Here is a 23,460-nt window from a genome sequence, read left to right as displayed (position 1 = left end):
CACTTTAATTATTTTTAGTTACTTAGACATGGATAGTAGAACATGTCATTTAATGTCCATGGGACGGAGAAAGGGCTAAGAGGTAACAAGGCAGGAGTACTACTCTTCCAGAGGACCCAACGCTCAGTACCCAGCACCTACCTCAGACAGCTTACAACTACCTGATTCCAGCTAGGGGAACCCAGTGCCCTCTCTGGCCTTCTCTGGCACCTGTGCTCACATGTACATACCACACACACACACTAAAATATAAGTAAAATCTTTTTTAAAAGTCTCATTTCACCAACATTCCCTTCTCAGAATTAACCACTGTCAGCAGCTCAGTGACTATATTTTCATCTTTTAAAATAAATATATTTCATGTGTCACTTACTTAAAAAAATTAATACAGAAATAACATCCTAAAACTCCAAACACTACAAAATCTTTGAAGAAATAAAAATTCCCCTTCTCTTTGGTCCTGAATCTCCTTACCATGATACACTCATCTCTGCATATATATATGCATATATATGTATATATATGACACACACATATATAGGATATATCTCCTCCTGAGACATTTTTATTATTTAAAATCATTTTAATATTTTTGCAAAGAAAGAAAAGCACATGACAGAGAAAGGTGACTGTCTGCTTAACATTTTATGAAAACTTTCAAGCGCAGAGTGAGGATGTCGGGATGAACCCTAATATACATGGCCCAGACACTAGGACTGGTAACATCCAGCCATCTTTGTTTCTTCTGCTACTCTACTCACTCCCAGTATGATCAGCAACCACCACGTAGTATCGCCAACATTCAGACCATATGTAAGAGCCACGTGCTCTCCAGCTGGCCGTTGCAACTACTTCTGCAGAAGCTCCATCCATGGCTTTCCTCTCTCTGCTTTTCAACTGCTAGTCATAAGACTCCTGGTCAGTGATAAGAACAATTTAAAAATTTTTTATCTCTATTTTAACATGTTTGAATGTTTTGCCCTGCATGTTTGTCTGTTCACATGTATGCTTTATCCCTGTGGAGGTTTAGAAGAGTATATTAGAGTTACAGGCAGCTGTGAGCCAGTGTGGATGCTAGGAATTGAATCTGGTCCTCTGCAAGAGCAGCCAGTGCTCTTAACTACTGAGCCATCTCTCAAGCCCCCAAGTGATAAGAAAATTTTAAAATTTTAATTTAAAAAGTTTTAAATTTAATATCTCTGTTCTAGAAATTCCTATAGCCAGTAGCCTTTGAGTTATCTGCCCACTTGGGTGTGGCCTCGTATACTATAAATGCCTATGTAAAGCACACATTTGCTTTTTTCTGGCTGCGGGGTTCAGTTGCTGTTCCCCATTCAAGCAGAGGACTGTGATCTGAGTCTATCCCTAAATAAATAACCCTTTATTATACTCAATTCTGAGCGAGTGTGGGATTTCTTTTCAGCTTTGGTCTTCATATCTCTATTAACTTAAAACAACAAAAACCTTCCCTATTACAAAAGAAGAGAGCCTGTGGAGGATAAGTCCCCTTTTTAACATTTTATTTAGAAATTATTTCAGATGTACACAAAAGTCGTAGAAATAGGCTGTGGTACTCTATTATCCCCGCCACGTTTTGAGTGTTTTTCATCTGTAAGCTGTAGACAGTATGACCTATTAATACTCAATACTCCAGTGCATATTTCCTATATACAGAGACTCCAAGTAACTGTACAATAGCCATTAAAACCTGGGTGTTAACATTGGTCCGATGCTAATGTATAATCCTCAGGTGCTCCTCAACTTTCCCTTTCCCTCTTAATTTTAAATTACGTATTACTACCTAGTTTTCTAAGTGATAAATAAAACAATGAATCACAAGAGGCCTCAATTTGCTCCCCTCCCCCAAATCCAAGGCCCTTAACCAGTTATCAAAGTGTGCTTACCTCAGATACCTTCCAGGAAGCTGTTCTTGACAACCCCAACTACTCAATAAGAAAAAGAAAACTTCTGGGGCCCATCTTTTATAAATGAACAATCTTATCAACTGAAAATTATGTTTCTTCCACCTCTTTCAAAAATCTACAATCTACACGACTCTCCCTAGATTTGGTCATTTTTGTGACCACTTCTTGTATCCCTGCCTCTGTTGGTAAGTCACCATTGACCACTCTTGGTCCATGTGTTTGGGTATTCAATCTCCTGTGATTACCTAGCATGGAAGCTACAGATGTGGAAGCGCATCTGCTAAAAACCTAAGCCTCCAGCAGCAGGCCTGGATGCCACTGGTGCTAAGTATGCTCCCCCTAAGCCCAATTCAGTGGCAAAGAAACATAACCTGATATTCATTCCAACTTCCTCCAGGGCCGGTGAAGTCCCTGATTAAACGTGAGGAATTTGAAAGTTTGATGCTAAGATTTTAAATCTCTGTGGCACTGTATCAACCTCTCAGTAAAGTGTGATTCACGGTTGTCTGTCTGATTTTCATTATTCTTTGAAAATGGGCACCCAAATGAGACTACAATTTAAGACGGATTCTGTTAGAATGATTTCATCATTCACCCATTTTAAAAAAAGAAAAAATAAATCGTGTATCAAGCACCAAGTAGGTGTTTTGGGTGCCCAGGGAAACTGTGGGTCTTGTTTTTGAAGGTCACACCGTTGTTTTGGAATCTGAATAGACAGGTCTAGCCAGATGCTGCCTCCCACATTTGGTCACATGGTGACAGACCTGGTGCTCAGGAAGGGAAGGTGGATTTAAATATGAAGCCTTTTGAACCCACTGAAGCAGGGTCAGGGTCACTGGTCATGCTATTTTCTCTACTTTGGAATGTTTGGGAATTTTCTGTAATTAAAAAAACGCTCTACTGGTGGATTTACCGTGATACACATTTTCTTCGGAAGGAACTGCAATTTCCATTAGTTTCTAGGCTCAACTCCATCTCCTTGACACCAATGAGGGGAGAAGCTTCATTACTTAAGTCAAAACAAATCTGAAAACTGTGAGAAAACCATTCTCAAGGGCCTTGAACAGTCCAAGTAGTAATCATCTAGGCTGGCTGTAGCAACAGGGCAGTTTTTGTGAGACCATCACTATCCCTTCCCGATTTGCTTAGTAATGGATGCTGAAAAGAACTGCCTAAGTATTTAATAATGTCAATAATGTTGGAAAGTTAACCTAGGTGATGAGAACACTCAAGTTATTTATTTCCACTGTGTGGAAGTTAAAAATCTCAACAGGCTAAAAACATTTTTTTTTCTAAAAAAACTACTCTCGATTATTATATTGGGCCAAAGCCTCGCTCCCTTCTACCCTGTGGGCCCTCACTACCTCCAGCGTCCTCAGCTTCCTCAGCTCCCAGCCACTTGGCAGCCATTTCCCAACGTGGAGCATCTGCGCATGTAGAAAAACAGTGGCTGGGAAAAGCAGCGCGTGCGGCAACAGCGATTGTAGGAAACCAGGGGGTGGGGCGACATAGGTATCTGCTCTGAGCAAGCGCAGAACATTTGCAATGCAACAGATAGCACGCATGCGCACAACCACAGGGCCATATGCTAAACTAGGCTGAGGAAGCAAGGTAGTGGGTTGTTGAGGAGGGTTGTGAGTGCCAGCTCTTTAAGGGTTTTTTCTTGCTGCTGCAAGCGGCCAACATCCAGAACAAATGTGTTCGACAGAGTCCCAAGCCCTGTCCCGTCCACGTATCTCCAGTGAAAGGGCTAAAAGAAAGTTATCTCTCATGCCTTAGAGGCTTGGAGCATCTTCATAAAGCTGCATCCCGGCCGCCGGGTGAAGTCACGTGGCATCTGTTACACAGGTAGACACTGGAGGCAAGGTTATTATTCGTGTAAGAAACAGCCCAAATCGGTGGGGCTTGGTTTTTTTTTTTTGGGGGGGGGAATGATGGAGAAAAAAAGGCATGAAGGACAGAGGGACAGAGGAATGTCTTGTGGGATTCAACTTTAGGCCCTTTCTGTAGTTTTCTTTAAACAGCTCTAGGCTGGTTTCAAGACTAGTCCTGTATTGCAAATTCTTGAGCCCTTGTGGGTTACTCACCCCTACCCTGAGGAAGCCTCAGCCCAGTCTCAGGTCTGCTTGGAAGATGGACATGGGGCTACCTCTGCTGCTTAGGAGAGGCTGGGGGCGGGGGGGGCAGCTGGTAAAGGGTGCAGTGGCATTCAGGTTAGTTAAGGGGGTGAAGCAGAGGGCAAAAGAGGTTTTTTACTTTCCTAGATGTGGAGGTGCATAAGGGGGCTCACAGAGCAACCTGTGCCCCTAGCTGCTGTGCCCCTTCTCCCAGTTACGGGCAAACCCTGAGATCTTGCCCACCTGCCCAGGACCAGCCCTACACTGACTTCTTCCCACATTTCCAGAGACAGAATTTAGAAGCCAAAAGTGGTGAGTCCAGCAGTCAGTCAGAGTCCAGAGAACAAGCCATTGTTGGGGGCCTGGTCCACCGAGGTGGAGGGCGGTGTGGAGTACTTGGGAGGGTAACGGATGAAAAGCCGGTCCTCTTCCTTCCTCACCCAGCGCAGGAGCTTCGTCACCACTAAGATGGCACCTGCCTTGGTCACCAGGGGGCTGAGGCAAGTATAGAGCTCAAATTTGGAGGTCACCTGGGGAGATGGGGAGGAGACAGTCAGATGGGCTAGAGCTGGCCAGGCATAATCCTGGCCTCCCAAAGCCAACCTTGGGTGCTTCTGAAGCTTGGAGACATGCTTGGCAGCAACTGGATATGACTTGCTGGGCTAAGGCAGGCAACCTGGGATTATCCTATCAAGGCCAGCTGGATCAGTGGCTCAACTGGATCGTTCTGACTCTGTATGTGTGTGTGTGAGTGTGCTTCTCAGTTTGCTTAGCTGTGGATTAGAGATAATAGTAACACCAACACTCAGTACTCAGTAAGCAATCATCACACACAAGGCTGTTCTGTCCTCCTTCCCCTATGCCCTTGCACACGTGGTCCTCACACCACCCCGAGACCAACCCCAGAGGTCTTCAGTTCCTTTTCTGTGCCACTTCCCACTGCTCTCCCTGGTGATCTCTTTCTGCCCCAGAACTTTGGTCTTTCTTTGCTGTTCCTCAAATGCAGCCAGCCGCAGCCCTGCAATCTCTTCTCTATGCCTGCAGCTGCTCCCCTAGGCAGCTCGCCACCTTCACTCCAGTGGGAAGTCATTTATTCAGCAAACCCCCTCCCACGCACCGATGTACAGCCCTGGGCCCACTGTGTCTTGGTTTTAAAATGCCAACTCTCTAGAAAAAGCTGGTGAGGCTCCTTGGCAAAATGCCACGTCCAGGAAGGATGGAGTAAGTACAGTGAGCCAGCTGTGTGCACAGTGACAGAAATGTGCGGTGGAAAGCAGGGCCCAGGCTGCCCAAGTCATGGAGTCCACAGGCTAAGTCAGAAACAAGTGCAGTAAATGCTAGATACTATTTTAGACTACCAAACCCAAGAGAAACCTCATAGGGTAATATTTAAACAAAATATAAAACTTGGGGCCAGTGAGAGGAAGGCACTGACAACCTAGGAGAAGGGAGAGTAAGGGTTCCCACAAGCTGTCCACTGGCCTCTACACTTACCAAATGTGTGCACACATACATGCTAACTAAGGAAATGCAGTTCTTAATTAAAAAATCCAATATAAAGTCCCAACTATAAATGTAAAAAGTAGGGCAGTTAGAAAACTGCCAGCAGGCAAAAACCTAGTAACTGCTGTATTTCAAACCAAGGAGGCGTATTAAAGCGAGGAGGAGGTGTATAATTCTAACACCCACAAATACAGAGTCCACAGGTGCCACAGATGCTAGTTACAAAGGAGAGGCACTTTATAGTAGAAACGTGCCACCTTAACTAAGCATCCAAGCGTGCACCACATGCCCTGAAACAGTGCGGAAACTGGCTTGTGCCACTTGGTGCCTAACTTCTCACTGTGATCACGGTCCACCATGACAAAGACCCGAGCCAAGGGGCCCTCTACAAGACAGCTTACTGATGTCCTTCCCAAGTGCCAAGGCCACAAAGCCTGGGGGACCTTTTCAGAACAGATGAGACCAGGGTACATAAAGAGCAGGTCCACCATGTGATCCTGGGCTGGGTTCTGGACCAGTAAGCTGACATGAACGGACAGCTGGCAGAAGGCTAATGAAGCCTGTGAATTCTGTGTCACAGCAGTGGCAACTGCCTGGGTTTGGCACGTCACCACACTTTTGTGAACATTTACCTTTGGGGAACGTGAGTGCAAGGTCGTTTTATGGTAATTCCTTATACTAGCTTTACTACTTCCAACTCCAGAGTTACTTGAAAATTAGAAATAACAAAAACCAAAATGCTAACCTAGAACAGTGCTGGATCCATATGAATATGCACTGTTGTTTACAGAATGTGGTAGGGAAGGCTTTCCTTCCTATGGAACTGCGTGCCTGGCCACCAGCCTCCCTCAGTAGGTGATCTTTAACAGTCCCACAGGAAGGTCACTCCGGGGAGAGGGCATGGAGTGGTCCTGAACCTGCAGTGGTCAAGGAGAGCTGGGGACTCTATCCTGGTAGACAGGGAATTGGCAAGCGCAATGACAGCTGCAGATGCGATCCGTGAAAGGCCAAGACCCTGCCTGTCCTGACTGCTCATGGGGAAAAGCAAAGGAATGGCAGGCCTATGGTAGGACTGCATACAGTGAGAAATCCTTCTGTAGTTTAAGACACGTGTGCCCGTAGGGTCAGCGGTGCAGACAGAGGCAAAGCCTGGGCAAGTCCCTGTGTGCCTATGGTGGGTACTAAAGCTAAAGGTTCATCACAGGGAAAGCAGGCCTGCAGTAGGGAACTGATTTACTGACAGCCTGACCAACTCACCCAGGCCAGCAGCGTCTCCTTCTCAGCCACGTGGTAAATGAGGCGCAAGGGCCGGGAGGTGCTATGGAGGCGAGCATGCAGGCGGTGATACAGGTCGGACAGTCGCTGTCGCTCCTCCCCGTGGCTGTACGGGGCCTCTAGCTCAGGACTGCAACAGAGGGAGGCAGTAGCACCGTGAGTTGGCGTTGGGCCTGCCTCCCAGCACAGTCTAGGGACTACAATTAGGTTAAGGGGCTCAGCCTCCCGCCTTAGGCTTGAGGGTTTCCTCAGTTGTAAGCCAAGCTGCCTCCATTAAACTAGGAAGGAGGCCCTTTCTCCCACTAGATCAGAGAACTGTCTGCTCCCCCTTTCTAGGGCACGGCTGGCTAGCTCTCCTAACTCATGTGTAAAAGACGCTGACAGTCCTGGTTAGACATGTCTTCAATCGCCTGCAGGGTCAGGGCCCACCTGGTAAACTGTGGTAGCTGGCGGTGTTGGTCAGGGATGTCCAGTGGTTTATAGAGGAAATGCCGGAGGCCAGGTGCTCCCACAGCCTGCACACTGTAGGCAGGGGCACTGGCTGCAGGTCCGTTAGAGAAGCTGGCAGCCTCCCCAAGGGTACGCAGGGCACCAAGGTGGTGCATTCCATCTTCAACCAAACGCCGACAGGCGGCCATGGCATGGAAGGCTTCCCGGTTGGTACCAAGCAGAAGCAGGCAGACAGGCATGGAATCCAGGCGGGCCACATAGGCATAGAAGAAACCATCTGGGTTGAAGCGAGGCAGGCACACAGGTGCCCATGCCTCACCTGCTGCAAAGGCTGGTGCACCCACCCAGTCAAGCAGCAGCTGCAGATCAGCTGGGTCCAGCCGGCACTCCGCCAGCACATTCCTCTCCTGGGCTGCTGTTATCAGTCGACCGCCAACAGCCAGCACTGACAGGGCCAGGCCCGGGGCTGTACAGCGCCGCAGAAGTGTACCCAGGGCATCCCGCAGTGGACGGGCCAGAGGCACACAGCGCACAGCCCCCAGGAGCAGGGCACCAGGGTCTTGCTCCACACTGTCCAGGAGCCGGTCCAGTGTGCGCTCTGAGCCAGCCAGCAGACGACGGAGGTCATAGTTCTGCTTATGTGCGAAGATGCGGGCCACGCTTGCACGTGTGAGTGTGCTCACAATCTGTGCGTGCACTGCTAGCAGCTCGCCCCGTAACTGCGCTGCCGATTGTGGAGTCCGGGATACAGCCACCAGCAGGAGTGGGCCCTGCTGCAGGAACACCAGCTTGTGGTCCTCTAGGGGAAGGAAGAGTGGGCGGGGGCAGAGGCAGACCAGGAATGAGCCAGGGATCAGACAGGACAGCTTTCCCAAACACTCTCCGACACATACAGCCCCTGGCCTGAGCCCGAACTCGGACTCCGCCAGCACTCAAATTAGGGCACGGACAAGCTGGGGATATTGGGATGTTTGCAGAAATACGTGGACTGTGGAGGAATCATGTAATTTAGACAGACAACATGGAGTCAGGGTGGTGGGAATGGTAAACCAGACAAGGATGGAAACAAAGCCAGGCCACACAGCACACCTCTGCACTCCCAGACAACCTGGTGGTATACTGCCAGCCACATGGATGGAACCCAAAGAGATGAATCCCCCGACAGACACCCTCACTGACTCACTTCTGGTGGCTAGACAGAGACTCACATATACAGCAGACAGGCAGAGCTACCCACGGCTAGTTACAGACCACCGAACTCCTAGCTCTATTCCCACCAGCCCCATTATGTCCCCCGTTCTCTTCACTCACCAGCGTAGATGGCTCGGATGGCATCTCCTGCACTCTGTACGAAGGACACGAGGGCCGTCATCACACCCATGGTGGCAGACAGGGCCTCCACACTACCATACCGTGAGTAGATGGGCTTGCCTGCCTCGCTCAGCACAAACACGTGCTTCCTTTGGCTGCGCCAGTCCTCATCACTGGGGTCCCCGTCACTGGGGTCCCCATCACCAGGGTCTTCTCCCTGGCCCTCAGTGCTCCTCTCAGGTTCTCCAGGGGGATTGTCGTCGGAAGCTGCAGTTTTCCAGGGCTCACAAGTGCTTGCCAGGGCCTCAGCCGGAGGCAAAGGTGGTAGGAGGCTGGCTGGCTGGTCCTCGGCCTTGGATCCTGAAAGGGAGCCCTGAGTGGCTCATCTCCTGCTAATCCGTATTTCAACAATCTATCAAATCCTTACCAGCCCCGACCCTCAACAACCCATGCATGCTGACAAAGCTTTCCATAGTCTTCCTAGCTATTCAGTGAATAATGGGTGACAATGGTTGGAACCTTCCTACCTGTGTCCACTAAGGTTTGAATGAGCCCCACCCAAAAACACAAATATTCCAACATGTTCTCACTGTCATTTACTGGTTCCCCCATTATTTCCTTTCAGCACTGCCATTCCTAGGTCTTCAAAGTGCCCCGGTCTCCAAATAACGATTAATCTGTTTATCTGCAGTGGCTCTTCACTAACTTCTCTGACCGCTTGTGTGTTCTGACGTGTACTTAACCCCTCAAAGGCCACCAGTGAAACACACCCACTGACTCTCCTAATCCTTTAGACCCTCCTCCATATCCTCCAATCCCCAGTGATGCCCACTGACACTCTTGGTTAACCACACTCCCAGTAACGATCCTTAATTCTCCCATTAGAGTGGCCATTAACAGCCACCGACATCCAGATCACCAGGACTCCCCAAACCTTCAACCACTTCTCCTATATACTTCTACTGCTACATTAACAGCCCAGCAAGTACATATTAATATCAGCAACACTTTGGTCTCCATGCCCCTCCACTCTCTCCATGTCCACCATTAATCATCACTAACATATAAGGCTTTCCTACATCCACTGCTCTTCCCCCAGGATGAAACCCCTTGCTTCCTTCCACACACACATTCATCCCCACAGCCACTGACGTCTACTGAGCCACCCAATGATAATCATCGGTTTGCAACCTCATCTAATTTTCTCACACCCCATGTTTTCATATTTTCTTAATTGTGCACTGATAATCCCGTTTCCAAATACCCAAGCAACTTGTCTCCATTCCCTTTTTGAACCCAACCATGCCCTTCTTGATTCTTCAAGGATCTAAGCTCAGTCAGTACATTCTGACTTCCCCACAACAGAAGGGTGTCCCGGAATGTGAGAACTCCAGTGTTAAAATGGGCCGATTCGAAAGTACCCCTTCCTCCATAACCTCTCCAGCAAAGGCTATCATTGGTGTTTTTGATTTTAGCCATTCTGACAGGTGTAAGATTGGAGACAAGTTAACACAGCCCATCCTCCTACCACTGACCCCTCACGATAGGATACATTTGACCCTCCCGGACAACAGCTGACACCCACTGCCTTCTTTGCCATTTCTCAATGATTTCAATTAAATTAGCAAGTCTGATCGAGCTATGCCTCAAGCTACTTTCTTGGGGCCCCAAACCCCTCAGTTAGCAATGACAACCCCCAGGGACTACTTCCAAGACTCAGTTGAGGAGAGCTCTACCTGTGTCCTCCGGGTCCCCATCTCCGGGATCCGGCGTGCTCGAGTGAACCCGTTCACTGTCTCCAGCCTCCTCAACGGGGAACTGCGTGTCCACCAAGTCCTCCACGCCCCCGGGGTCTGGGACAGCACAACCTTCTCCGGACTCCATCTGCACATCCCTGGGAAGAAGGGGAATCGGGGGTGATGGGCAGCAACAGAAAACTTCTTAAAATCCTTTAGGGAGCCAGGCCCCCTGGCAACGCTCCTAGCGCTGTTTCCTCTACAGTTTCCGACAGGACGCGGCATTCAAAACCATGATCAAATACTTGCACCCTCCGGCACTTTCGGGAAGGGTGACGTTCCGATGAGCCTTCGCAAACAGCGAGACACTGACACCTGTTTCAACCCCGCATCTCAGCTGGGTGGAGAGCAACACTTCCAGGAGCCGCGGCGGCACCACACTTCCTGGTGTGGTGGTGGGGGTATGCCACACTTCCGGAAGCGACGCCTCCAGGGACACTTCCGGTTTCACAGCGGCAGGTACTCCCCGCAGCGCCGGGGGCCGCCGAACGCTGCGTTCCCTCACCATACGGATGGCGCGAGACTCTCAAGAAACTCTATAGAATCTTCTCTGAGAGACCTTCTCCCGAACGCAGCCAGGGTGGGCTGTGAAGCGGGCGGGAGCGGGTCACTGCTAGTACCGAAGACTACCGGCTGAAGAGAGCGCAGCTAGCACGCTGGGTCAAGGGGACGGAGCCTTCTCTCTTTCACCCAATCAAGAGTAGCCTTTCCCTTCTGCCCCGCCCCATTCTGGTAGCGCCTCTGCAAATACTGTGCGCTCATTGGTAAATGCCATCCCTTGACTGACACCTCGCTGTTTCTAACCGAAACCTTGAGTCTGTTCCTGTCTTGACTGGAGCGGGTTCGCGCCAAACCAATGAACTCGCTCCCTCAGAACTAGGACAACTTCGCCAGTCTTTTTTCAACAAGAGAGGCTGGGGCGGTCGTGAGGCGGAGCGTCTGCTTGACGGACAGTCTCTTCTTCCAATTGCAACGTCGCGCGCAGTCCAGTCAGCCTATGGAACTCGGGTGCTGAATCAAGAGGCGGGGCTCTGCTTGTGGGACTCGCTCTTGGGAGTCTGAACCGCTCCAGCCTGTGCGGGAAGGGGCACTGCGGAGGCAAAGGTAGGCTGCTTAGGGCTGGTATGTGCGGGAAGCACGAGCTCTCCCCACTGACAAGGAGAGATGCTGCTGACTGAGCCAACTAAACCATCAGCCCAAGCCTGGGGCGGGGTGGAGGGGTGGGGCTTTCAGGGACTGCTGCGTTCTGGTTGGCTGAGGATTCTGCCGCGGGACAGTCACTGTATTAGAAATCTGGTGTCCCTAAGCACATAGAGGTACATCTTTAAGGTTGCGCGCGTGGGGGTTGTCTAAGTGAGCAGAAGAAGGAGCTCCAAGCTGACAGTTTTGTTCATTTTGCTCTTGAGTCAGAGACTCCTTATATATGCAGGCTGGCTTTAAACTCGCGATCCTCCTCCCTCAGTCTCTATCTCCATCCTAAACTCGTCAGGACAGATTCCAGTTGTGCTCCAGCACTCCGGCAAAGCAATCAGGTTTAGCATGAGGGCGTGGATGGACCTGCTCTGGATTCTCAGGTCCTTTTTCTTTGGGTCTTTCTGTACATCTGTCTTTGAGACTGTTTAAGCCTTCCAGTTTGTGTCTCTGAGTGTTACCATATTACTATCAGAGAAAAATACTATAATGGTATAAAGGCCAATGATTTCTGTTTTTGAGACAGGGTTTTATGTATCCCAGGCTGGCTTCAAACTCACTACGTGGCAAGGATTACTCTGCTTCCTGCCTCTGCTTCCCTAGTATGTGAGATTACAGGAGGGCCCACGACACCAGGTTTGTGTGGTGCTGGACTTCATACCTGTGCATGGTTTGTGCATGCTGGGCGAGCACTCTACCACCTGAGTTACATTCCCAGCTCCAAGACCAAGGAGGTGTCTCTATCCAGAAGACATGGCATTCCTAAATATTTAGACACTTAAAGACAAAACCTCCAAGTACACTACTGACAAACTGACCAAACTCCAAGGACATAGTTGTCTCTTACAAGAATGACCAGTAGATGGCAGAAAATCCACACGATAGAGACTCTCCAACATCAGCTAACTCACTGCCCCGTGAATATCAGGAAAACAGCAGAAAATTGTCAGGGGTTTAGGTCTTCACCTCCACAAGGAGAACCCAACCTCAAACTGTCCCAAGAGTCTTGTTTCCCTCTTACTTCTCTCTTCATTAAGACTCGTTAGGAGGACCGAGTCTACTCTGAAAACTCCTTTTCAGAAGGCTTCAATATGCTGCTTCGCACTTGTTACTAGAATGTTCTGGATTATAGCAGAGATTGACAACCCAAAGTGGTGAATCTCAAGTGACCAGAGAGATATATGGAATAATTTTGCCCAAGGGGAAGTTCCCCTGTCTGAAATAAGGCACTGTTATAGTTCAGAAGTATTGTGAGCTGGTGTTTGTTCAGAACTATGTAGTAGGCAAAATTATTAAGCATTAAGAAGGAAAATGTGGTAACTAAAGATATAGCTTGGTGGTTAAAAGCACTTGCCAAGGACCCATGTTCAATTTCTAACACACATATCAGGCAACTCCAGGTCCAGGGCACCTGACACCCTCTTCTGGCCTCCAGGGATACTCATGTTTATGTGGTGTTACACAGACAGGCAAATTAAAACAATGAGAACCAGGAGGAGGAGTAGCAGCAGTTAGATTTGCTGATTGCCCTAGCATGCCTCCCTATTGCTGTGATAGAACACTGACCAAAGGCAACAATGGGAAGGAAGGGTGTGTTTGGATTACAGGCTGTGCTCATCATCCGGGGAAGCTGAGGCAGACAGTTGAAGCACAAACCACTGGAGAGCATTGTTTGCTGGCTTACTTTCTGTGGCTGGCTCAGCCTGCTTTCTGATATAACCCAGGACAACCTGCCCAGGGTGACAACACCCATGATGGACTGGGCCTTATCATATAAATCACTAATTAAGAAAATATCCCACAGACTTGCCTCCAGGCCAATTTGATGGAGGCAATTTTTCAATTAAGGTTCCTTCTTGCTAGGTGACTGCAGTTTGTTTCAAATAAACTAACCAGCCTATTGACTCTAATTTAAATATCATACGATGTATATGTACAATGTTATATCATTTAAAAATTAATTATATAGTCAACCCTCTCCCACAATAATAAGCCTGCTCCATGTATAATGGCATTAATCCATTTTAGATGGTGGATCCTCGATGCCTACCCGCTAAATACTGTCACATGGCACCTAAAATTCAACATGAGTTTTAAAAGGGACACATCTACAAAGTGTTTGTTTTGCAACAGTCATATGACATGACATTTTAAACAGTTTTAACTGAGAAGCATGCTGGTACTCAGAGATCAAATGCTTGCCCAAGTTCACAGGGTTTGAAAATGATACACGGCTATTTTTTTCATTTGTGTTTAGTAGGTGGAATTAGCTTGATGCTAGCAACACTGAGGCCTTATGAATTCAGATGAATAGTAATTGCTCTCTTGACCGGATGAAGCCTGTGCTAAAATCTCATTAACTATCCTACTTCGAACAGTGACTATGATTGGTTTGCCCTGAGTCAGCGTGACCCTAAGTTAATTTGTTTGGAAATCATGTGGCAGTAGCTGTGCTGATGTGAACAGAATATTTGAACCCAGGCTCTCCCGCTGGCTCCAGCTTACACGATCCTCTCTAGTTCAGTGATGGAGTAGTTACAGAACACGAGCTCGCTGCCGCACAGGACCAACTCATTACTGTTCTGTGTCCTTCCAAAGCAAGGTTTGGCTCCAGATCTTCCCACCTGCTGTGCACCTCTGGTGGTGTGACTCGGTGTTTAAGAGCTTTGTGCTAGAGACGAACATTCCTGGGACCAGTTTTGTTCTCATTACACTAGGAGTTTTGTGCCTAGGAAAGAGTGTCTCACTGGTCTCTTTCCTAAAACTTAGTACAGTTCAGTTAGGGTTCTTAGCTGCAAGTAAGAGAAGCCTGCTGCAGGCATTTCCTTTAAAGTCTATTGAAGTGCACCCGCATTCCTCCTAACAATAGTGGTTGGAGACCGGCAGGGTACCATGAGAGACAGACTGGAGAGAACAGACTGGAGAGAGCCTGAGAACTATGCACTGGGTCTCTGCCCATGATTTTCTCTGTGTATCTTTGTTGTGTACCCAGGTCAGCTGAAGTTCTCTAATTCCCATCTAGTTTTCAGCCACACAGGAAAAGCAGAACTTAAAGTCCTTTCTGAAAATATGGTGAGATAATTTGGTGGTGGTGGTAGATTTGTCTATATGTTTCTTGGTATTGATCCCAGGCCTTTGTGCTTGCAGGTCATGTAACCTACTTTGAGCTACACTCTTCAGCCTTTCTTAAAAAAATATTTATTTATTTATTATGTATTAAATATTCTGTCTGTGTGTATGCCTGCAGGCCAGCAGAGGGCACCAGACCCCATTACAGATGGTTGTGAGCCACCATGTGGTTGCTGGGAATTGAACTCAGGACCTTTGGAAGAGCAGGCAATGCTCTTAACCTCTGAGCCATCTCTTCAGCCCCCTCTTGAGCCTTTCTTGAGTAGACTTCAAACACACACACACACACACACACACACACACACACACACACACACACGGCATGACAGGAAGCCCTTATGGGTATCGCCACGATTCTGCCTCCCTCAGGAAGACACCAGCAAAATGACAGAAGGATGTGTAGTCTGTAATTCTCTTCTATATCTTCTGAAAGTGCCACACCTCAAAGGAATCCTGTTGGCCCACAAATCATCAGCTCCCGGGCCTTTATAGATTCAGTAATGGAGGACCTGTGGTATCTAATTTCAGATACAGACCATATGGTTAGTTTAGGGAGGGAAGAGTGACCCAAGATGGACGAAATGGAACAATGAAGAGTTCTTCTTGGGCCTTTTACCACCTATGAAATAACCCTAGTTCTTTTCTGGGGTGATCAGTGATGTAAGTGTGGGACCCTCAAAGTCTTCTCACCTGCTGTCTTGGTCACTGTTTGCATCAAAGGGACCAAACTTTCTTTCAGAAATAAGAAAGGAGAAGTTTATATTGGCTCATGTTTTGGGGGTAGGAAAGCATGTGGAATAGCTTAGCAGCCTGGGACTCTACTTGCTTTGGACTGTACATACACCTCCCTCCTGACAATGTGCTTAGCGGTCTAAGACACCAGACACATCAAGCTACACAGTCACCCTACTCCAAATAATAGGATAACTTTCTTTTCCTTGTGACAGCCATCCGCTCTGTATAGTTTGAATCATAAAATAATTCCAGTTTACAGCTGCGTACCAGAGAAAGGGGCTGATCCATCCTGAGCTGGTTTGAATGCATACCCAATAAGGTGAAACTTATACATATTCATAGTTGGGGATGCATAGTAAGAAAGTTAGATGCAGTGGAGGAAAGGACAGTAAAAAAAAACAGTTATAATTTGAATATATCTATATCTAGTTATATAACCACACAATAGATGAAAAAGGTTATACGACTCATCTGTCAATCAAAATAGAGAATTGCACAAATTAGACTCCTTAGTAACCAGTCTTTCTTTTAGACGTCATAAAAGAAGCTTTAGGCAATAGCTTGGGACTCTTGCCTAATGTCACCCTTATGGCTCTCTGTTACTCTTGATAGTTTGTTTCTTTTTGATCCATACTACTAATCACTTTGATTTAGAATAGATTTTGTGCTACTTTGTAATATATTTACACCTTAATTATAATTCTTTGAATAAAGTGTCACAAACCTGTAAAAACCTGGTCTACACACTGACCAGTGGTAACAGTATCACTGTCCATCATGACAGGAAAGGTAAGGTGCTGGGAGGAGCCTAAGGTGAGGTTTATTTGAATACAGGTTTACTGCCCCAGTGACCTACTTCTTTCTGGTAGCCAGGTGACACTTCCTTAAGGCTCCAAGTTCTTCCAAATATTGTCTGTTGCTAGGTATTTAATTACACTGTGTAAAGATATGTCACTGTGATTGTATTAGTAAAAAGCTAAACCAGCCAAATAGCTAGGCGGGGGTAGGGGCAGGATTTCTGGGAAGAGAGAGCTGGGAAAGAAGAAAGGTGGAGACCCCAGGAGAGGCAGAGAAAGCAGGATGTGTAGGAGGAGAGTAATAGCCACGAGCCTCATGGCAGCATGTAGATTAACATAAGTGGGTTAATTTAAGTTATAAGAACTAGTTAGAAACAAGCCTAAACTAAGGCCAAGCTTTCATAATTAATAAGAAAACTGTGCGTCATTACTCGGGAGCTGGTGGGACAAAGACTCCTCACATTGTCACTTGCTGGGAAACAAATGTTCACGAGCCTTTGATGGGAACAGCAGATTCAAATCAAAAAATCCACCATGCAGAGGGACTCTCTATAAGGAATCATGGCAAAAGAGGCAGTAGGCTGCAAGGTGGAGTCAGACATCAGGAGTCCTAAAGTAACACTGAATCTGGGCTGGAAAGCTGGCTCAGCAGCTAGCAGTGAGTGCTTATTTATCTTGCAGAGGACTGGAGCTCAGTTCCCAGCACACACATATGTGTATCAGGCAGCTTACAGTTGCCTAAAATTCCAGCTTCAGAAGAACCTGCCACTCTGGCCTCTGTAAGCACCTGCACATACACTCATACACACACACACGTGTGTGTATGTGTGTGTGTGTGTGTGTGTGTGTGTGTGTGGAGAGAGAGAGAGAGAGAGAGAGAGAGAGAGAGAGAGAGAGAGAAGATAAAATTATAAAACATTGAATCTTTGAGTCAAGCCAGCACTGATGTGAGCTGTAGTTCTGAGTCCCTCCGTCAGGAACTCTTCTTAAGTCTCTTTTGCTTACAACACTTTATTTTGGTTTACTAAGATCTAATGCATTAGCTTCTGCGCCTCGACCCAAAGTGATCTCTGAGCGTTTCCACAGGCCCTGTTTAATCTTTCCCCTGATGGTAGACTGCTTTCCCTGCAAAGACCTTCAAAGGAGGTCGTCCACACAGCCACAGATCCACAGAACCCATGCCAACTCTTCAAAGGAGTTTGCATATCTGGTGTTACAATTAGCAAGGTTTTCCATTGCATCAGGCAATAATCCTTAGGTTTAGAGATGTTATCGTACTTTTAGCAGTTCTCTCTTAGGAAGAAGACTAAGAAATAATATTTCAAAGATAATTGCCTAACTTATGGGGGGGGGATTTTTCAATCCTAATATATTAGGGATTTCTGCCAAAGTTAGATAAGGTATTTTTAGTTCTAATGACCCCCCATCATGCTGTATATCATATGGTTTACCATCAATAGTTTTCTTTTTCTGGTTGCTCTTTCTAATTTTAATTTTAATATTAGATTTCCACCATTTGCTTCTGGAAATGAATTTAACTATTCAAACAGAATTAAAGTAGTTAGTGACTTGAAATTTCATGCAAGGAAGGGTCTTCTTCATTGTCCCAGGCTCCAGAAGTTGTTGTTTTTGCTTTTCTTCTTGTAATGGGGCTGTCCTTTCCTTCTTAGAGAAGGTCCTATCCGCACCTGTGATATACCCTGTCAATTTCAAGGGACTTTATAAGCTGGCTGCAGTCCACATCTTCAGAATTGGGAAACATCTGTGCCTTTTGAGATAGAAGCGTTCTCCTCCCCCCCCTTCCATTTGTGTTCTTTTCCTCTAATCTCCCGAAAACAGGGATTTTATTATTTCAGACATCACATATGTCTTTGACAATATGCAGAATGATTTTAATGAGCAGCATTCCGGTTGCTCGGCTGCAACCATATATTTTTATTTTCAGGGTGGCTGGGAGCCCCTGGTGAGATCTGCATTCACTCTGAATCACCCACAGTCTCCTGGTTGGCCACAGTGGATACTGTGTTGTAGTGGGGAGCTTACACTTGGGATTTTGCTCCTTAAGTGGGCAGACAGAGTATCACCTAAAAGTGACAAATAGATAGATACAGTGTATTTGTACCTATGTTTCTTGTTTGTACTACCACTTCTCTGCACATCTATCTAAATATAAGTGGAGGTTAACTTTTGGCAGATGTCTGAGTGCAGGGAAATTGCTAACTGGAACCCAAAGCTGAGAGTAAAACATGTAGACCCCTGTTTTGGACCCAGGCTTCCAGGGAAGCCTCTAGGGTGCTTCTACTATCTCCTCCATTTTCATCTCGGACCAGATTAGAGGAGAGGCTGCAGGAGTGGGGAGGGCATGCCCTGGCTCCTTCCACAGCCATTTCCACCTCACCTCTCAAAGCTTGGGAGATTCCACAAGAGCTTAACCAAGAGTGGCAAAGTGGGAGGCAGCTTATAGAGACTGCATACCTTGTAGAGATGAGGGGACTTCAGAAAGATGAAAAGGCAATTTAATGCCCTAAGGGGATGCCCGCTTATACAGGAAACTAGCTTGAAAAGGGAGAAAGGGAAGAGGAGGCAGGCTGCAGGAAGGAAGGAAGAGAGAATGTGGTGGCAGCTCATCGTTTTGAAGCAACGAGTGTGAGCCACAGGTATCAGGAGGCGCTTGCTAAGCAAGAGCTGGTCTCAGTCTTCTGTGGGCTTTACAACAAAAACATCAGTCCCTCTATAAAGTCCCTGTCTTAGTTAGGGTTTCTACTGCTGCAACAAAACACCATGACCAAAAACAAGTTGGGGAGGAAAGGGTTTATTTATTTGGTTTACACTTCCACTTCCACGTTGCTGTCCATCACTGAAGGAAATGAGGACAAGAAGTCAAACAGGGCAGGATCCTGGAGGCAGGAGCTGATGCAGAGGCCATGGAGGAGAGCTGCTTGCGGGCTTGATTCCCATGGCTTGTTCAGCTCACCTTCTGATAGAACCCAGGACCACCTGCCCAGGAATGGTACCATCCACCTCCCCCGTTGATCACTAGATGAGAAATGCCTTCCAGCTGGATCTCATGGAGGCATTTCCTCAACTAAGGCTCCTTCCCCTCTGATGATTCTAGCTTGTGTCAAGTTGACACACAGCACCAGCCAGGACAGCACCTTTCTCGGACGATAGAATGACTTCTTGTTAAATGCTACATACACGCATGAAAGTAATGCAATAACGACCTTTTAAAGATAATTTAGAGACTGGAGAGAAGGTTTGGTGGTTAAGAACTCTTGCTGCTAAGTCCTGAGGAATAGAGTTTATATCCCAGCACCAATATTGGGCAGCACAAAATCTCTTGTAACTCTGCTCCAAAAGACCACTGGCCCCTTCTAGGCTTTGTGAGCCCCCCACACAAATAAGTACATATAATTGCAGACTCACAGATACATGCAACTATACTTAAGTAAATCTTTTTAAAAAATATAAACACAATTTAGGAAAATATATTCAGAGATTTATGATTTCATTTTCTCTTTTCCTTTGAGGTACTTAAGATGGAAACCGGATTGCATATGTCAGGCAGATACTCTGTTGCTGAGCGTATTTCCCGTCTTTCAATCAGTTTAGAGAGTCTCACTCATTGGCTGAGGTCGCCTTTGAGCTTGCCGTGTACCAGCGGCAGGCAATGAACCTGCAGTCTTCCTACCCAGCGTCCTGTCTAGCTGAGATCACAAGTCTGAACCGCCAGGCCCCCTGCCTGGCTGGCAACTTTTCAACGGGGCTTCCACACTCACTTCACAGGCTGACACATGGAGTTCCAGGGGTTTTACACAATTCAACTTTCTTTTCACACAATCACATCATTTCAGAGTAAAACTCTCTACCTCTGGGTCCTGGATCAGAATCCAGCTATGACTGGCCACTGACATGAAAATGCAAGGATAGGTATGAGATGAGGGGGGTGCTTCTCTGTGGGAAAGTAGAAAGCAGATTGGAGTTATTATATGAATCAAAGACAGACTCAAATGCACACAAAGGCATTTGCACGTGAAATCTAGGTTGTTTTCTAACAAGAGTCTCATCAGCTGGGGTAACATAGAGGGTTTGAATTTGGCCCAAGCTACATGAGACCCTGTCTGAGAAAGTACAACCAAACCAACACCAAAACAAACAAAACACCAAAACAAAGTAAATATAGTGTTTACTAAGTATATATAGTAACTGGGCCCGTATTAGTCCCAGTTTACATAAACTGCTCTTCTCAGTCCGTTAGCTGTCCCATGAGTAAAGGAAATTGTGACCATTTTATGAGTGACAAAGCTGATTGGCTGTGTGGTATTTGCCCATAAGCCCAGCTCATGTGGGTCAGCAACCTATGAAGACCGCTACGGCAAAGGTCATAGAGGACACAATATAGAGTTTAATCTCCACAGTCATTTCATTGAAGAAGCTACAAAGTTAGAAACCTTTTACTTAGAAACTTTGAAAAACGCAGATTGTCCACGGCTAGCCACCACTATATGATACTTATGGTTGCCTTTCATGGAACTGCAGGGGTTCCATAGTGCTGTTTTTTACATTCTGTGATAAATCGTTCCACCACAATGCTTGGAGACTGTTTCAGCTTTTGGAATTTGTGAGTGTGTGTGTGTGTGTGTGTGTGTGTGTGTGTATGCACGCGTGCAGGATCATGTGTACCTCACGGCATACATACGGTAGGCAGAGGATAACTCTCCCGATTCCGTTCTCTTCAGCTACCTTGCAGGACTTGGGGATTAAACTCAACTACTCAGAGCTGTGCTGATGTTTCTACCCTCTGAGCCATCACACTCGCCCAGGTTTTGGAAATGTTTCTGTTCAGTGATTTAAAATGGAGTGAAGAGTTGGCTCAGCAGTTGGGAGCCCCGGCTGCTCTTCAGAGGACCTTGTCTCAATTCCCAGCACCCACATGGTATAGCGTATGACCCTCTTTAACTCCATTTCCAGAAGATCTGCTACTCCCTCTGGACTCTTTGGGTACTAGGTACACTTATGGTGCATAAACAGGTATTCAGGGAAACACTCATACACATAAGATTAAAATAAAACTAAGTCTAAAGACAACTAAAATCTTAAAAAATAAAATCTTTAAAAAAAAGAAAGAAAAGAAAAGAAAAAGAAAGCTGTGCAGGAATTGACCCTGCCCAGACAACTGAGACACCCCAATCAGGCTAATGGATCTTAGTATAACACAAGTTTAGAAGCTTTGGAGCCCTGCTCCTAATCTGTAACAGCTCCCTGGCATGAACATCTGCCTGCCTGTTCTGAATCAGTGGTTGGGCACTGGATGCTGTTCTGCTTTGTTGGGCAGGCTGACTACCCACAGAGCACAGAGAAATCTTTGCCCAGGAGCAATTTCGGAGACAATGGGAAACCTGTATCTCACCCAAGCTTGCAGTGCTTGCTAGATCAATCAACTAGAGAATAGAACAGCAGCATGCTGGGGATGCAGCCCCTGCAAACCCACCAAACACACAGAGAAAGAAATCAACTAAACAAAGCTACTCGTGGAGGAGGGGAGAGCAGAAAGCACAGTTACTACCACAGCGTGGTAAAATTGGAAAACTTCTGATAAATACCCGACAAGAAATAAAAAAGTAAAATTCACACAGGAGGAAAAAAGTCACAAGGAATTCTTTGCGCGTGTGTTCATGCATGGGGATGAGACATGGTTTTAGTAAGAGTGAAATTACTAGCGTTTATCATAAATACATTCTAAGAAGTCATATAACATATTTAAAAAAATAGAGGAAATACCGAGATGGTGAATAATAAAATCATCAGGATTATGATGATTATTTATAAAAGAGATATTGTTGGGGCAGGAGAGATAGCTCAGCTCTCAAGAACACACATTGCCCTTCCAGAGGACCTGAGTTCAGTTCTGAGCAATCATGTTGGGCAACTCACAACCATCTGTAACTCCAGCTCCAGGAGATCCAATCCCCTCTTCTGGCCTCCATGACACCTTTTACATCTGCTCAGGGTAGAGAGCCCCCAAATATTTTCTTGCATGGTGGAGGGTAGGGGGACAATGACGAGTGGATGGGGCACGTGGAGCGCATGCGTGGAACACTGCGAGCTCTTTGTCGCATCCCATAGGCTTTGTTCATATCCCAAGACCTTTCAAGGCTGATGAAACAACCCTGATAATAAACTCTGTCAGAGAATATGAGATTCTCCTTGGGGATTTGGGGGGAGAGTGTCTTCAGTATCTTGTTCATTTGCATTAACATAATATAACCATGATTAATACCCCTCTGGTATCATTAATTCCACTCTGGCTCCTGTTGCTGTGTCTTAATCTATATGCAATTTAGACACTGTTTATGCGTCATTGGTATGACTTCATTAATAGTATAATTGAAACGAATATTATAATTAGGAATGAAGAGATACTTGTAAACAGGAAGATAAATCCATATTTTAATGGTTTTTGTGCACTTTAGCAGAGGTAGGTCCTCATTTACTAAAACAATGTTAATTTTTGTTAGTCCCAATAACTACTAACCACTGAGTAATGATAATACATACAGCAGAAAACAGAACCCACCAACCGAGGCTTTCATCTCAAGAACTCAGGCTTCTTCCATGTGTGAAATACTGGCCCCGTGGTGAAGGTGTGGGTCATCCATGTGACACAGTCGAGGACTCTGGGGCAAAGGTGGAGTGGATGACCCTTCCCAAGGGATGACAGCTGTGCCCAGAGGATGCATGTTAACCGGAGTTCTTGAGCCTTGGTTCTGTTCAGTCGACCTGTGTGTCTCCCAGGAGAAACAGGGTACAGTGCGAGCACCCACCTTTGGTCAGAAATATTAGTGCTGTATCAGGGAAGATAGAGACTCAGAAAGGTCTTTTCCTGTTTGCAGGGCTTCCAAACGGCATGATCCACAGTAGTCTCTGCTTTGCCCCTCCTCCACTCTCTGCTCTGTACCCAGACTGGCCTATTATTTGCTGCTTCTCTCTGCCGAGACAGGCCTGCTGTGTGCTCTTACCCCACCAGATGGGTTGCCTAGAAGCTGGTGGGTCCGAAAGGAAGGAGAACCCTTTACCATGACCACCGTGTTTCCCATTGGTTTCACTTTATATTGTTTCTTTTTTAAGGGAAAATAATTTTTGATTCCTGTAATTTTAGATTTAAAGAAAAGTTATACACATATTGCTGATAACTTTTATATATGTTTTACCCAAATGTTCCTAATGGTAA

General features: G+C 46.5%; 1 protein-coding gene across 1 annotated transcript; it reads right to left on the bottom strand.

Moving 5' to 3' along the window:
* Positions 1–1,503: 1,503 nt before the first annotated feature.
* Mon1b (MON1 vesicular trafficking associated B) lies at positions 1,504–11,074 on the bottom strand. The gene is made up of 5 exons (XM_075977398.1): positions 10,318–11,074; positions 8,582–8,941; positions 7,250–8,069; positions 6,803–6,950; positions 1,504–4,572 (listed from the first exon to the last, which is right to left on the bottom strand). Exons 1-5 carry the CDS (start codon positions 10,463–10,465, stop codon positions 4,372–4,374), a joined length of 1,677 nt encoding a protein of 558 aa, XP_075833513.1. The 5' UTR covers positions 10,466–11,074; the 3' UTR covers positions 1,504–4,371.
* Between the last annotated feature and the right edge of the window lie 12,386 nt (positions 11,075–23,460).

The sequence above is a fragment of the Microtus pennsylvanicus genome, chromosome 6 (assembly GCF_037038515.1).
Source record: "Microtus pennsylvanicus isolate mMicPen1 chromosome 6, mMicPen1.hap1, whole genome shotgun sequence".
Classification (NCBI taxonomy): domain Eukaryota; kingdom Metazoa; phylum Chordata; class Mammalia; order Rodentia; family Cricetidae; genus Microtus; species Microtus pennsylvanicus.
This window is presented reverse-complemented; position numbering and strand designations above follow the sequence as displayed.